We start from the raw sequence: 14,771 nt of genomic DNA on the forward strand, positions 1-14,771 counted from the left end.
TATGACTTTATTCAATTTGGTTTAAAAAAAATAAATTTCATGAGTTCTAACTGAATCAAGTTTTCGAATTTTATAAGATTATGGGGTCGTTGGTGCATTGTAAACATCCTCGCTTGCCAGGGTTTGATTGGAGCCCGCTGTAGTCAGAAACTCGTAAACACTCGGGGTTAATGAATTTTTAATGAATCGCTTTCTTTTTTAGTAAAATATAATAGATATGTTTAGCTGTGTGAGTGAGAACATTAAAACTAGTTTAAAGTGTGAGTGACTGCGGAGAACTTGATAATGAAAAAAACAGTCTTACAAATATCGCCATCACCAGGAGAATAGCAACTATAATGTGTTATATCGAAATCAATAGAGTTTTATGTCCATAGAATTGGCAACATAGACACAAACACCTCGCTACTGTATAAATTACAGACTGAATCGCTGCGCTGTGAAGACGTCGAGCTAAACACACGTCGAGAGAGAGAGAAAATTATAGGCATCGCACATATATAGCTGCGCCAAATGATGATTACAGACTTCAAAACTGTGAACAATAATAAATGGGTATGAACTGCACGAGTGCGCGCATCACTCACATCAGTGGAGTCGACTGCTTCGTGACGCCGTGATTCTTACAGTTTTGCGCATTACACCAAAAACAATGTCGTTACTAATGAATGAAACAGCCGCAGATCCTGCGCTGATTTGTTGCGGTAGATATTGTGATGGTTCAGGCACGATCTTCACGTACAAGACGATCATGACATTAACTCGTGGCATATTTTATACAATCGGTATCATCTCAAACTGTCTCGCGTTTATCGTTATTCATCTGATGAAACTTAGAGGTAGCAGTATTCTATATTTGGAGATGCTGGCTGTAGCTGATTGTGTAAACTGTCTGACCGGTTTGTTCGGACGCGAGTTGTTACTGATCTCCAGACGCTTCCCATTTGAACATATTCGCTACAATCACATTTATCAACAATATTATCGTTATATCAATACTTACGTGGACGCCATCTTCCAAATGACGACGACCACCAGTTCGTGGCTACTTTTCGCGTTAAGTTTAGACCGTTATGTAGCTATTAGATTCCCACTGTCTGCTAGGAATATTTGCACGATTCGAAATGCATTTCGTGTTTCTGTTGCAATTTGGATTCTAACTTTTATTTTCGATTTACCGACAATTTGGGATAAAGAAGTGTACGTAAGGCTGCCTGGTCGGGTCTGTAGTTTATTGGCAAAAAGGAGATTCTTGCTTCTCAATACTCAATACGCTTTGTATTACGATTTTGTATTCGGTAAAGTAGTGTTGAAGTTTATTCCGGGTTTGATTGTTTTAGGTTGTAATCTACACATGGCGATATTAGTTCGTTTGGCGGCTCGTCTGAGACACAAACTTCAACAAATCGACGTCAAAGATGAAGCTTCGACAAATAGTAAACAAGGACGACAAATAACTCTGTCAATATTAGCTTTAAATGTAATATTTATGGTTGAATATGGAATGTCTTTAGTAAATACAATGTTACCAGCGATTTTACCGGAAGGGGGATCAAAATTTCGCCCGTTTAATTCGGGTCAGTTGATTCACGCTATTAATTCTACGATAAATTTATTCGTTTATTTAGGAATTCGAAGAGGTTTTGGAGAAACTTTAGTTTGGTTTTTGAGTTGTCATCGTTTTGGAAACCGAATGTAGTTGACCCAACTTAAATGCTGGGCCGCCGGCCGGAACACTCGAGACGCCGATAAACTGTGACCGGTCGAACATGGAACACTGATCAATGGTTAATCTACACTCAGTATCCAAATCACTCTGAAACCGTCTCAATCTCGGGTTCGAACCTGGACCCCCCCCCCCGTTTTCCTCTCTAGTGTTCGGCCCGGCGCGTGCATAAAACGTGTGGTTTTATATAGACTTGTTGCCGGTCTCCACCTACACTTATAGACTGGTCACCGGTCTTGACAGGCAACCAGTCTAACATTCGCCTTCAGAAAAATTCCAATAGATGGCGAACGGGGCGGGAGTCAATGCAAACCGAACCGTCGTTTGGTCATACAAGCTTACATTTCTATGACAAAAGAAATACTTTTTACCACAAGACAAATCAAAAAACCCAGATGAAGATTCAGAAGAAATCCAGTGTTTCGATAAAGTTTAGCGAGGATAGGAATAATCTAGTCGCTCGGACGTTTCGGGCTCAGAGTCAGCTACCTCGACTAGGTGGCAGCACAGTCTGGGTATATTCAATTCAATTCACTAAATTGATTCCTTCAAATTGTCAGAAATGTCAAAACGAATTTCTGATGGTTTGTTAAGACTGGTAACACAACGATGTAATAGTTATCTTTTACCAGGTAAATCACAGATATTGCATTCTTTCTCCTCCTCCCATCCCCGCGAGATACTAAAAAAAAACTAAAAGCTGGCAAATTTTAGTTTTAGATAGAGCCAGGCCCCTGGCCCTGCTGCACAAAACTGTCTCACTCAGAAACTGGACTATTTCCAGGTTCGATTAGAGAGAAATGTAGCGATTTTTATATCGGGCGACATCGAGTCGGGACAATTCGAGCTGATCATTTGAAAGAGCTACTTCAATATCGGGATACATTCACAATACGTGATCAAACTACTGGTAGTATACAGCTGAATGAATCTGAATCATCACTGGATTCAACACGACAACGTGGCGTTACTGAATCACTGGATTCAACACGACGTGTTACTGAATCACTGGATTCAACACGACATGTTACTGAATCACTGGATTCAACACGACGTGTTACTGAATCACTGGATTCATACAAACACAGAACACAACGTGTTAATGATGTGCTGCTCGATTTAAAACAGAAGAGCAAACTAGAAGCGTTGAACGGCTGGAGAAATGAGGTAGAATCTCACTCCTCATTCTATGCCTCGCGAGTGCAAATTGAACCCATCTTTATTAAATTATTTTCTAAATTTCAGTTCTATGAAGTCTGGGCAAATGATAGACGATGTTCACTGATGAAAATAGAAAGGGCAGCAGCGTGTAAGTATTGTAAGTTCTGGTTAGAAGATCCTTTGAGAAGTTTCACAGTCTCTCACCACAGAACACTTACATTATTTCAGGTATATTTGGTATAAGGACGTATGGAGTTCATATAAATGGATATGTTAATCATTCTACGGAAGGACTGTGCGTTTGGACTGCCCGCCGGTCACCTACTAAACCAACTTATCCAAACAAACTCGATCAAATGGTCAGTACTGATTATAGGTAAATAACGGCTGAATAGTTCCAATATTCAGTATTTATTCGTGATTGTTGATTCAGGTTGCCGGTGGACTGACTGCTGGACTAACGGTTTTAGATTGCGCAAGGAAGGAATGCGGCGAAGAGGCTTCAATTCCAGAACAATTCCTCAATAAATTAAAACATGTTGGATGTGTCAGGTTTGTGCATTTTAAAAATCACCAGAACTAATCTGCAACCTGGAGCCACCCTGTTCAATTTGGAGCCACCCTGTTGATTATTTTCAGTTATTGCTATGAAGCGTCACGTGGTATTGTCCCCGGTGTTGAATATTGTTTTGATTTAGAACTTCCACAATCTTTCACTCCGCACAACTCCGATGGAGAAGTCGCTGATTTTCAATTACTTCCTGTACAATCGGTAAATTTTACATTAAACTAAGATGAAAATGTTCAGAGGTTGGAGAAATGTTTGCGGTGAAAGATCAGACTTTATTGTGACCTGTCTCTTATTAACATGTAGTTTATTTGTTTTATTTTCAGTTATTAAGTAAGATGATTACTGATGAGTTTAGGGCTAATGCTGCCCTCGTGAATTTAGACTTTTTAATCAGACATGGAATTATAACTCCTGATAACGGTACGTACCAAGAGTTGGGGGGGAGGGGGTACGTACCAAGAGTGGGGGGGGGGGGGGTAGGAGATATCTGTCAAACTATGAGATTTTAAATGTTCATTGTTTCTATTTTCAGAGCCTAATTATGCAATGTTAGTCGAATGGATGCATACAACACCCTGCCTCCCCTCTGAGAGAGTTTGACTAGTCCTTCCACCCCTCTAATGAGTGAATAACCTGGTCCACCCTGTATCCACTAATATGATTTTACTAAATTCTGTCTCAATTTAACGATCACCGCGCCTTTGCCTCAGCAGCTCCTATTTACCTTTTAGAATAAGATCCTGCAGTGATGTAGTTACTTATAAAACTGAGCTGAAAACTTTTCTGTTTAGGCAATATTTAAATTGACTGTTTTAATTTGTGTTTATAGCCTTGTTTATTTGTAAACCACGCTGAAATTGAATTGTAAACTGAGCGCGGTAAATAAGAAATAAATACCGGTATTATTATAATGTTTGACTCTTGTCCACATTTCACTTTAGAATTGTATTGATAGTTTAATAGTATTTTAATAAACAATATATTCATAATATAAATTGTGTTTTTATGCTCAATGTTTGTGGTACAAGTAAAGTGACAACTTTTCAATTTCAGCACTTATAATGCACCGGTCCACGATAGGACTGTGTAACTGCTCCTGTGAATCGCCTGCACGCAGAATGAGTCTACAAATTCTTTTTTTAGAATCGTTTTCTTTTTTCTATCAATTGAGGAATTTATTAAACAAAGCGTTGATGGTACATACAATTAGCCCGCCACAGTAAAAAATACCGAGAGTCGTATATTGACCGTCCAGTGCTGCCTCTATGTATAACGGTAGCGGGGAAAATGCGAACTAACATGATACTCGCGTGCCAGATTGTTTGAGTGGCCGTATTGGGCAAACTATTTACCGATTTGCGGGCCGGATTCCGAGAAAAATCGAACTCTTTTAAAACAGCACTGTCACTACTTAAATGACGGAAAAGTTAGTTAAAAAAAATAGTCAATTTGTATCGGGGTGTCTTGTGCATGGTGGATAGATTCACAATGTTTTCTGACCATTACTTTCTCGAAAACGCACCGCGCCCATCATGCGCCCAAACTGACTGTGGAGAGGACAAAAGGAGAGCTAGTATGATTTGTTCAAAGGCGCAATTAGAAAGAAAACAACAACAAATGATTCTATTTTGATTGCACAATTTAATAAGAAAATTTAAATACCGGCGGTAAATTTGCATTAATTCACAGAAATTCCGCTGTCGTAATTCATTGGGGCAGCACTGAACGGTTAAGATCTTATAGAGCCTTGCAATCTTACTGTGGCACGCGAGGAATTCAGATATTTTTCTAAGCCAAATTTCATCCATTACTCAACACTTCTTTGTTAAGAATTAAAAATCATATCAACATTTACGCTTTTCTAAGGAAAATCTGCTTTCAAAATCAATTCTAAAGCCACTTTTGATATAACTCTTTTGCTCAGCGGATATTAGCATTCGGTAAAGCGGCAGCGTAGAGTGATAACTCACATGCCACACGAAGAATTTAATTCAAATTACATTTTATTTTCAAAGAATTTCAGACCATTTAAATAAATCGATATTAAACTAACAGATTATTTTGCACTTTCCTCAGATCGCGCGGGACCAGTTAATTTCATTCGTCAATCATGCACTTAAGACATGTTATATTGCCCTGAAGTGACGTGTGCTTGGGCTACGGTGACAAATTGAGATAAACTAAAACTTTTTGTGTTCAAATCAGGGGGGGGGGGGGGGGGTCGGGGAAGAAATATTTGTTCTTCAAAAATAACACTTAGTAGAGTAGACTTCAATCTGTGAATGATTGAAGTTTTTACAGCCAATCAAACATACTAGTGATCAACTACGGCATGGCTGGTTATTTGACTGAGTCTCCAGTACTGACGTGTTGTAGACAAACTAAGATGTCACATGCGACACGGTATTAAGAATGAACTACATGTAAAGTGAGTTGCGAGATGATCAGCCGTCAGAGACGATGGACACAAGAGATGAGGAAACTGCACCTTCAGTCCGGATACAATAGGAAGGAGTCAAATAAACAAACAACAAACTAGAAATATTTCACATAAATCAATGATTTATTTTCACACAAAACCAAGCATAAAAATAGCCCAGGTTTGATTAAATCCCGACCCCGATAACCTGGTGTCTTTATCAATCCCAACCCCTGAAATCATATAATATATACACAATAAAATCCTCACATAATTTATTAGTTGATGTTAAATGAAACTTGGTTAAAGGAAGACACAATTCACGATGAATTCATAAAGATGCATAGTTTTTAATCAATCTATGTTTAATGAATGATCTGTAAATTTACTGATTTTCAAAAACTATCAGTCCTTTCCGTAACCCCCCCTTCATAGTAAGGATACCATGTGACACATTGTCCTATAGTAGAACCCAGGACCAAAGCTAGTTAACTGATTCCCCTGAACCCTGATCGGATTCATGTGAAGCAGGTTATTTCACGAGCAAAGTACAATAATTGTTTACATCTCGGGCCAAACGGCTTAAATTCAAACAGATCCAAATGGATTTGAAGCCGGCGCTTCAAAAAAAAAAAAAAAAAAAACAATTTCTGACTATTCAGTTATAATAACGGTTTCTCATAGTAACCTTGGAGATAACTGTCATATTTTTGAATATATTGAATGATGATAGCACATTTTGATTATTTTGCCTGTTACCACAATAACACAGACTGGTACCGGTACCAGAATCAGTGACATAGACCGGTACCAGTGTAGACTGGTACCGGTACCAGAATCAGTGACATAGACCGGTACCAGTGTAGACTGGTACCAGTGTAGACCGGTACCAGTGTAGACTGGTACCGGTACCAGAATCAGTGACATAGACCGGTACCAGTGTAGACTGGTACCGGTATCAGAATCAGTGACATAGACCGGTACCAGTGTAGACTGGTACCGGTACAAGAATCAGTGACATAGACCGGTACCAGTGTAGACTGGTACCGGTACAAGAATCAGTGACATAGACCGGTACAGTCTACACTGGTACCGGGTGTAGACATGGACCAGTGTAGACATGGACCAGTGTAGTCCAGGACCAGTGTAGACATGGACCAGTGTAGACATGGACCAGTGTAGACATGGACCAGTGTAGTCCAGGACCAGTGTAGACATGGACCAGTGTAGACATGGACCAGTGTAGACATGGACCAGTGTAGTCCAGGACCAGTGTAGACATGGACCAGTGTAGACATGGACCAGTGTAGTCCAGGACCAGTGTAGACATGGACCAGTGTAGACATGGACCAGTGTAGTCCAGGACCAGTGTAGACATGGACCAGTGTAGACATGGACCAGTGTAGACCGGTTGTGGACTGATTGAATCACGTACAACAAGCAAACATTCAGTAACGCAAGAATCAATGAAATCTAACACCAGTCGGTAACTGATAAACAGGTAATTAATCTGGTGGTTAACTTGGCAACTGACCCCCGCAGCCCGGAACCTGCCGTTAGGAGGCTGGTTATAGGCTGTCCGACACTGGGCAGGATGACTTTACATAAAAATTCTAACTCAATTAAAACTGACAGTCGAATTACCCTTAACAGTGGACTGACAAAAACATGACACAATTACTGGTGATTGAAAGTGAATTAAAACAAGCCCTGCTGTTAGCAGGATTGTTATAAAACAAGCCCTGCTGCTAGCAGGATTGTTATAAAACAAGCCCTGCTGTTAGCAGGATTGTTATAAAACAAGCCCTGCTGTTAGCAGGATTGTTATAAAACAAGCCCTGCTGTTAGAAGGATTGTTATAAAACAAGGACGGATGATACTTTAACCTTGTTTTTTATTATCATATCAAATCACTGTCTTAAACCAGTCATTGATATAAGTGGATACAGGTCATGTTGATATAAGTGAGTTTCGACTGCCACAATGTTCTCAAGTTCTGTCATTATTCAATTTGAGTTGATTCCAATGAAGAGAAAGTTATAATAATTCTCATTTTATTTATTTCAATAAATGACAATAAAACCTGAGCATCTGATCGAATCCCAGAGAGACCTCACACCTCCCGAGGTGCATCTGAGGGAGACCTCACACCTCACTCGAGATGCCTCTGAAATGCACCTCCCTGTAATAGACAAGGCAACAATTGACTCTGTTTCAAGTGATGTATTGTAAATATAAAACTCGTTGCCCTGAGTTTCAGTTACTGTTTGTTTTATACCCTGAACGAAGCAAAAAATCCGATCAAAGCAGTAAACAAGTGTATTTAGTGGAATCACACGTGTGGAACGTGTGGATCCTCGTGGAGGAGGAATCGCACGTGTGGATCCTCGTGGAGGAGGAATCACACAGGTGGAACCTCGACGAGGAGGAATCGCACGTGTGGAACCTCGTGGAGGAGGAATTGCACGTGTGGAACCTCGTGGAGGAGGAATCGCACGTGTGGATCCCTGTGGAGGAATCGCACGTGTGGAACCTCGTGGAGGAGGAATCACACAGGTGGAACCTCGACTAGGAGGAATCGCACGTGGAACCTCGTGGAGGAGGAATCACACGTGTGGAACCTCGTGGAGGAATCGCACGTGTGGAACCTCGTGGAGGAGGAATCGCACGTGTGGAACCTCGTGGAGGAGGAATCGCACGTGTGGAACCTCGTGGAGGAGGAATCGCACGTGTGGAACCTCGTGGAGGAGGAATCGCACGTGTGGAACCTCCTGGAGGAGGAATCACACTGGTGGAATGTGATTCCACTATTAAAACTGATCTTTTTATATCATCCACACTTTCTTCAACCATTATTTTCTTAAAACAATATATTTTGATAATATATAATATATATATATAATTTCTAATCTATTTTGAGGCCTAGAATCCAGTGATATCAATAAGCCGCGTGAACAAATCTTTTATCTCGAACTTTAGCTCTGGCCTTCGTACGAGCTTTAAACGCTGCTGCATTAAACATGTGCTGAAATCATAAAAATATCATCGATATTCTCACATTGAACAGAACAGAATCTCAACAGATCCTTCATTCCTCGATATAATCAGTGTAAGGAGAACATTTCATATTTCAAGCAAGAGTCTGCATCACTTTCAAATCTGAATTACTGTAAACTCCTATAATCGGTACTATTTATCTCGGTAAACCTGTAATTTGGTTATACATCGACTCAACAATACTAGTTTCCAAATTAGTAATGGCTTATTTATCAAAATTGAGAGCGTTTTAAAGGAGTTTTGGGCATTTTGCTCAAAGTAGTCTCATGCACCTTCAATTTAGAAGGAGTTTTTAAGGAATCTAGAAGTTATTATTAGGAACCATGTAGTATTTCCTACTTACCCGATCTACTTTACTAGCTTTGGTTAATTTAGCAGCGGCTAAAGGTACGGGTGACCCCAGACCAAATATATCACGTATCAATTCATTCTCCTGAAACATACATAACTTGAATTTAATTCTCTCTTATCCAGATACCGGTAGAGACTACATGAATTTTCAAATACAGACTTGGATTCATGAATATCCAAATTAATATGATAAGAGAGGGTCGGGAGAGAGGATGAGAGAGGAGAGGGGGAGGAGAGGAGGGGGGTGAGGAGAGAGAGAGGGAGGGGAGTGAGAGAGAGGGGAGAGGTAGTGGGGCTGCTGATATTTAGCCTACCTGAAGATGATTATTCATTCCAGTTCCCATCACGTGACATAATGCGTCATATTGTCGTTTATGAACCCAAGTTTCAATATACAAAACTTCATGAGCAAATTTAATGCTTAATTCTGGTGCTTCACCTTCCTGCATAAAACACACAACAGCATTATCTATCAATGTGTACATGTCTACATATCTCTACAGGTTGTAGAATACTAGTCTACATATCTCTACAGGTTGTAGAATACTAGTCTACATATCTCTACAGGTTGTAGAATACTAGTCTACATATCTCTACAGGTTGTAGAATACTAGTCTACATATCACTACAGCTTGTAGAATACTAGTCTACATATCTCTACAGCTTGTAGAATACTAGTCTTCATATCTCTACAGGTTGTAGAATACTAGTCTACATATCTCTACAGGTTGTAGAATACTAGTCTACATATCTCTAAAGGTTGTAGAATACTAGTCTTCATATCTCTACAGGTTGTAGAATACTAGTCTACATATCTCTACAGGTTGTAGAATACTAGTCTACATATCTCTACAGGTTGTAGAATACTAGTCTACATATCTCTACAGCTTGTAGAATACTAGTCAACATATCTCTACAGCTTGTAGAATACTAGTCTTCATATCTCTACAGGTTGTAGAATACTAGTCTTCATATCTCTACAGGTTGTAGAATACTAGTCTTCATATCTCTACAGCTTGTAGAATACTAGTCTACATATCTCTACAGGTTGTAGAATACTAGTCTTCATATCTCTACAGGTTGTAGAATACTAGTCTTCATATCTCTACAGGTTGTAGAATACTAGTCTACATATCTCTACAGGTTGTAGAATACTAGTCTACATATCTCTACAGGTTGTAGAATACTAGTCTACATATCACTACAGCTTGTAGAATACTAGTCTACATATCTCTACAGCTTGTAGAATACTAATGTCTATTTATTAATTGATGAGACCTGTTTTTCTGGGATATTTTGCTTACTTTTTGGGGTACATACCTCATTTATGTCTTAACAGAATGCCAAAAATCGCGGACAACAACTGAATATCCGATATTATTCCAGTTCTGTACCGATTAGATGGATTGGCAAAAAGACTCCTTAAGTCCAGTTGAATGAGAGAAAATCCTCCATTTTGTGAAATTTCTTGGATTTGAACATTGTTACCATGCCTACGCCACCCTGATTTAGTTGTTGAGACCCCACAAGAAAAATAACTTCATTTTGTAGGCATGGTGACAATGTAAAAATTCAAGAAATTTCACAAAATGGAGGATTTTCTCTCTCATTCAACTGGACTTAAGGAGTCTTTTTGCCAATCCATCTAATTGGTACAGAACTGGAAATATATCGGATATTCAGTTGTTGTCCGCGACTTTTGGCATTCTGTTAAGACATAAATGAGGTATGTACCCCAAAAAGTAAGCAAAATATCCCAGAAAAACAGGTCTCATCCATTTATAAATAGACATTAGTCTACATATCTCTACAGGTTGTAGAATACTAGTCTACATATCTCTACAGGTTGTAGAATACTAGTCTACATATCTCTACAGGTTGTAGAATACTAGTTTACATATCTCTACAGCTTGTAGAATACTAGTCTACATATCTCTACAGCTTGTAGAATACTAGTCTACATATCACTACAGCTTGTAGAATACTAGTCTACATATCTCTACAGCTTGTAGAATACTAGTCTACATATCACTACAGGTTGTAGACTACTAGTTTACATATCACTACAGCACGTAGAATACTAGTGTATTTACCTATACAGCTTGTAGAATACTAGTTAACTTACCTCTACAGCACGTAGAATATCCCGGAAACTCGACCTTTGCTGACGACGATCTTTTTTAGCTCTGTATTTATTGCTGTCAGTCGCGAGAGTTTTTAATCTTTGACACAAAAATTCTAAATCTTCACCTTCAAAATCCTGAACAAAATCCAAAATGGCAATTTCAATATCATCAAAAATTTGCAATCAGAAATTTCTAAAATGACCGAAAACTGGTGAATACCTCATCACTTTCTCTCGCTAATTCATATAACATAGCAACAGCTTCACCAGCAACAATACGTAAATCAACATCACCACTTTCCATTATACCGGGCAGTTTTAATAGATGTCTGAAATAAACAAATCTGGAATCAAACTTCACCCGCTAAACCTATCAAACTGAACGTGTCAAACTGAACGTGTCAAACTGAACGTGTCAAACTGAACCTGTCAAACTAAACCTGTCAAACTGAACCTGTCAAACTAAACCTGTCAAACTGAACCTGTCAAACTAAACCTGTCAAACTGAACCTGTCAAACTAAACCCGGCTGGTGACTTACGTTTCTATGATTTTAGCGACCATATTTGGAGAAGCGACTGATAGTAATAAACTCCACGCCGATAAAGCGCTACAGTGTAACGTAGCATCTTGAGGAGTAACTATCGCAGGTGATCCATCTCCTTTCAGATAGGAGGCTTTAAATATACCTTCAAATGATTCCATCATAGCTAAAACTGCCTACAATTATAACCACATATTATCAGTGAAAACCTGCACCTCACTTAAACTGATGTTAGGTCGATAACATCGAAATATTTAAACTCTTACAACAATACAGTCGGTTAGCCCCGTTGTCACGGTACCGATGACTTACTTCTAAATCTCCGCTAGCGATGAAACACAACAATCCGGCAGCCTCGGCGCACTGTAACATATTCAAACATTCAAATTCAATAATACAGTCAGTTATTTTCTAGCTGATGATCGCTATGACGACTGCAGTACCTTAGCTCTAGCTTTAATAGCCGCTGATTTGTCGACCATGATCGTAATGAGAACTGGTTTAATAGTTTTATAGAATTCCTCTCCTAACGCACCCAGTCCTAACTGTATGGATAACAGCATACAAGCATGAGCTGCCAGTGCCTGCTCTTCTCCTTTACCTTTCTTTAAACATTTCTCTAGACTATCACCAACTGTTACACATCTACAATAATACACAGCATTCACTGAATAATACACATATATCCTCCCTCTCCCCTCCTCCCTAGTAGGTACTCCCTCTCCCCTCCTCCCTAGTAGGAACTCCCTCTCCCCTCCTCCCTAGTAGGTACTCCCTCTCCCCTCCTCCCTAGGTACTCCCTCACCCCGGGTTCTCTCCACTCCTCCCTCTCCCCTCCTCCCTAGTAGGTACTCCCTCTCCCCTCCTCCCTAGTAGGTACTCCCTCTCCCCTCCCTAGTAGGTACTCCCTCTCCCCTCCTCCCTAGTAGGTACTCCCTCTCCCCTCCCACCCAGGTACTCCCTCTCCCCTCCTCCCTAGTAGGTACTCCCTCTCCCCTCCTCCCTAGTAGGTACTCCCTCTCCCCTCCTCCCCAGGTACTCCCTCCCCTCCTCCCCAGGTACTCCCTCTCCCCTCCTGCCCAGGTACTCTCTCTGTGGTGCTTACCGGTCAGACAGGAAGTCAATGAGATATTTCTTAGAGAAAGCAGTAATTAATCCTTTCAATGCGTTTTCACGACTTTTTGCACTGAAAATAAATAAATTCATTGAAAACATAAGATCCATAACTGTAGAAATAAGATCCACAACTGTAGAACTGGTTTCAGAAATTGTTCTAACCTTTTATCTGACAGTAAATCGATACAATCTTTAAGTTTCTCCTCAAATTCTTCTTGTGCACTGATTTCATCCACTTGTTCCGTAGAGTCTCCAAATATTCCACCAGAACCTGAAACAATTATCAATACTTACTAAGTGAACTGTGGAACAGGATCCAGAGTCTCAACTGTGGAACTGGATCCAGAGTCTCAACTGTGGAACTGGATCCAGAGTCTCAACTGTGGAACAGGATCCAGAGTCTCAACTGTGGAACAGGATCCAGAGTCTCAACTTTGGAACTGGATCCAGAGTCTCAACTGTGGAACAGGATCCAGAGTCTCAACTGTGGAACTGGATCCAGAGTCTCAACTGTGGAACAGGATCCAGAGTCTCAACTGTGGAACTGGATCCAGAGTCTCAACTGTGGAACTGGATCCAGAGTCTCAACTGTGGAACAGGATCCAGAGTCTCAACTGTGGAACTGGATCCAGAGTCTCAACTGTGGAACTGGATCCAGAGTCTCAACTGTGGAACTGGATCCAGAGTCTCAACTGTGGAACTCGATCCAGAGTGTCAACTGTAGAACTGGATCCAGAGTCTCCGCTGTGGAACAGGATCCAGAGTCTCAACTGTGGAACTGGATCCAGAGTCTCAACTGTGGAACTGGATCCAGAGTCTCAACTGTGGAACTAAGTTGTAATAAGTACCTTCTTCAGTAATGCTCCTGGTCTCTGATTGGCTGCTGATAACACTCATATTATCAGCAGTATCATAATCTTCATCACTGGTCATATTCATACGATCAGCTACCGCTAATCCACCGACACCAACGCCACCTAGCACTGAAATACAACATCATACTTACTACAATTAGTTATACAGCTATCCCCCTCCCTGCTCCGCTGTGAGGGGAGACACTATATGAGAGGTGTGAGGGGAGACACTAAATGAGGGATATGGGGAGACACTAAATGAGGGGGTGTGGTGTGAGAGGAGGCACATGTTGTTTGGAAGAAACATCTGTTCCATTCACACACATAAATCACTAACACTTAACCCCAACAGTTCTATCCCATCACTGCCTATCCCCCAGTTGTGAGGGGGTTTCGGCAACTCTCTCCGGGAAAGGAAGTTACTGCAACTCCCCCTGGCCGTAGGAACACTCACTACCTGTCCCCCTGCCTGGCCTGGTTGGTAGTAAGAGGGGATTTAACCCAGCCAGCGTCACAGTCAACAGAATTACACAGGACCCCTCCACTCTGCTCCGGAGAGTCAGACTCTCACTGTACCCGTACACATGATGATGTTTGTTATCGATTGATGATGATGAAACTGATGTCGATGAAAGAAACTCACGTTTCGCCTTCTTGTTTAATTTCTTTCCTTTATTAGGCATGATTGTTGATATTTATTGAGATTATCCTTATCGTGACGTCACTGAGATCAAGATGGAGTTAAATCGAATTTGTTTAAAGAGATAAATAAAAACAACGCGATATAAATATGTTTATTATCGTTTACTTGATGCATGATGAGAGACGGATCCACTTAATGGCGGTCC

General features: G+C 40.4%; 2 protein-coding genes across 2 annotated transcripts; one reads left to right on the forward strand and one right to left on the reverse strand.

The window, feature by feature from the left end:
- Window positions 1-2,227: 2,227 nt before the first annotated feature.
- On the forward strand, window positions 2,228-4,376 carry LOC141914470 (uncharacterized). The gene is made up of 8 exons (XM_074805695.1): window positions 2,228-2,358; window positions 2,511-2,893; window positions 2,972-3,035; window positions 3,116-3,246; window positions 3,321-3,439; window positions 3,527-3,659; window positions 3,782-3,878; window positions 3,991-4,376. The coding sequence occupies exons 1-8, from the start codon at window positions 2,289-2,291 to the stop codon at window positions 4,056-4,058; spliced, it is 1,065 nt and encodes a 354-aa protein (XP_074661796.1). The 5' UTR covers window positions 2,228-2,288; the 3' UTR covers window positions 4,059-4,376.
- Window positions 4,377-6,044: 1,668 nt separating this feature from the next.
- On the reverse strand, window positions 6,045-14,769 carry LOC141914471 (interferon-related developmental regulator 2-like). Its single transcript, XM_074805696.1, has 13 exons — window positions 14,732-14,769; window positions 14,567-14,647; window positions 13,918-14,052; window positions 13,232-13,340; window positions 13,059-13,139; window positions 12,397-12,598; window positions 12,266-12,316; window positions 11,951-12,129; window positions 11,631-11,739; window positions 11,411-11,545; window positions 9,600-9,728; window positions 9,278-9,367; window positions 6,045-8,902 (listed from the first exon to the last, which is right to left on the reverse strand). Exons 2-13 carry the CDS (start codon window positions 14,604-14,606, stop codon window positions 8,816-8,818), a joined length of 1,347 nt encoding a protein of 448 aa, XP_074661797.1. The 5' UTR covers window positions 14,607-14,647; window positions 14,732-14,769; the 3' UTR covers window positions 6,045-8,815.
- Window positions 14,770-14,771: the final 2 nt, after the last annotated feature.

This window comes from Tubulanus polymorphus, unplaced genomic scaffold (genome assembly GCF_964204645.1).
Source record: "Tubulanus polymorphus unplaced genomic scaffold, tnTubPoly1.2 scaffold_25, whole genome shotgun sequence".
Taxonomy (NCBI): domain Eukaryota; kingdom Metazoa; phylum Nemertea; class Palaeonemertea; order Tubulaniformes; family Tubulanidae; genus Tubulanus; species Tubulanus polymorphus.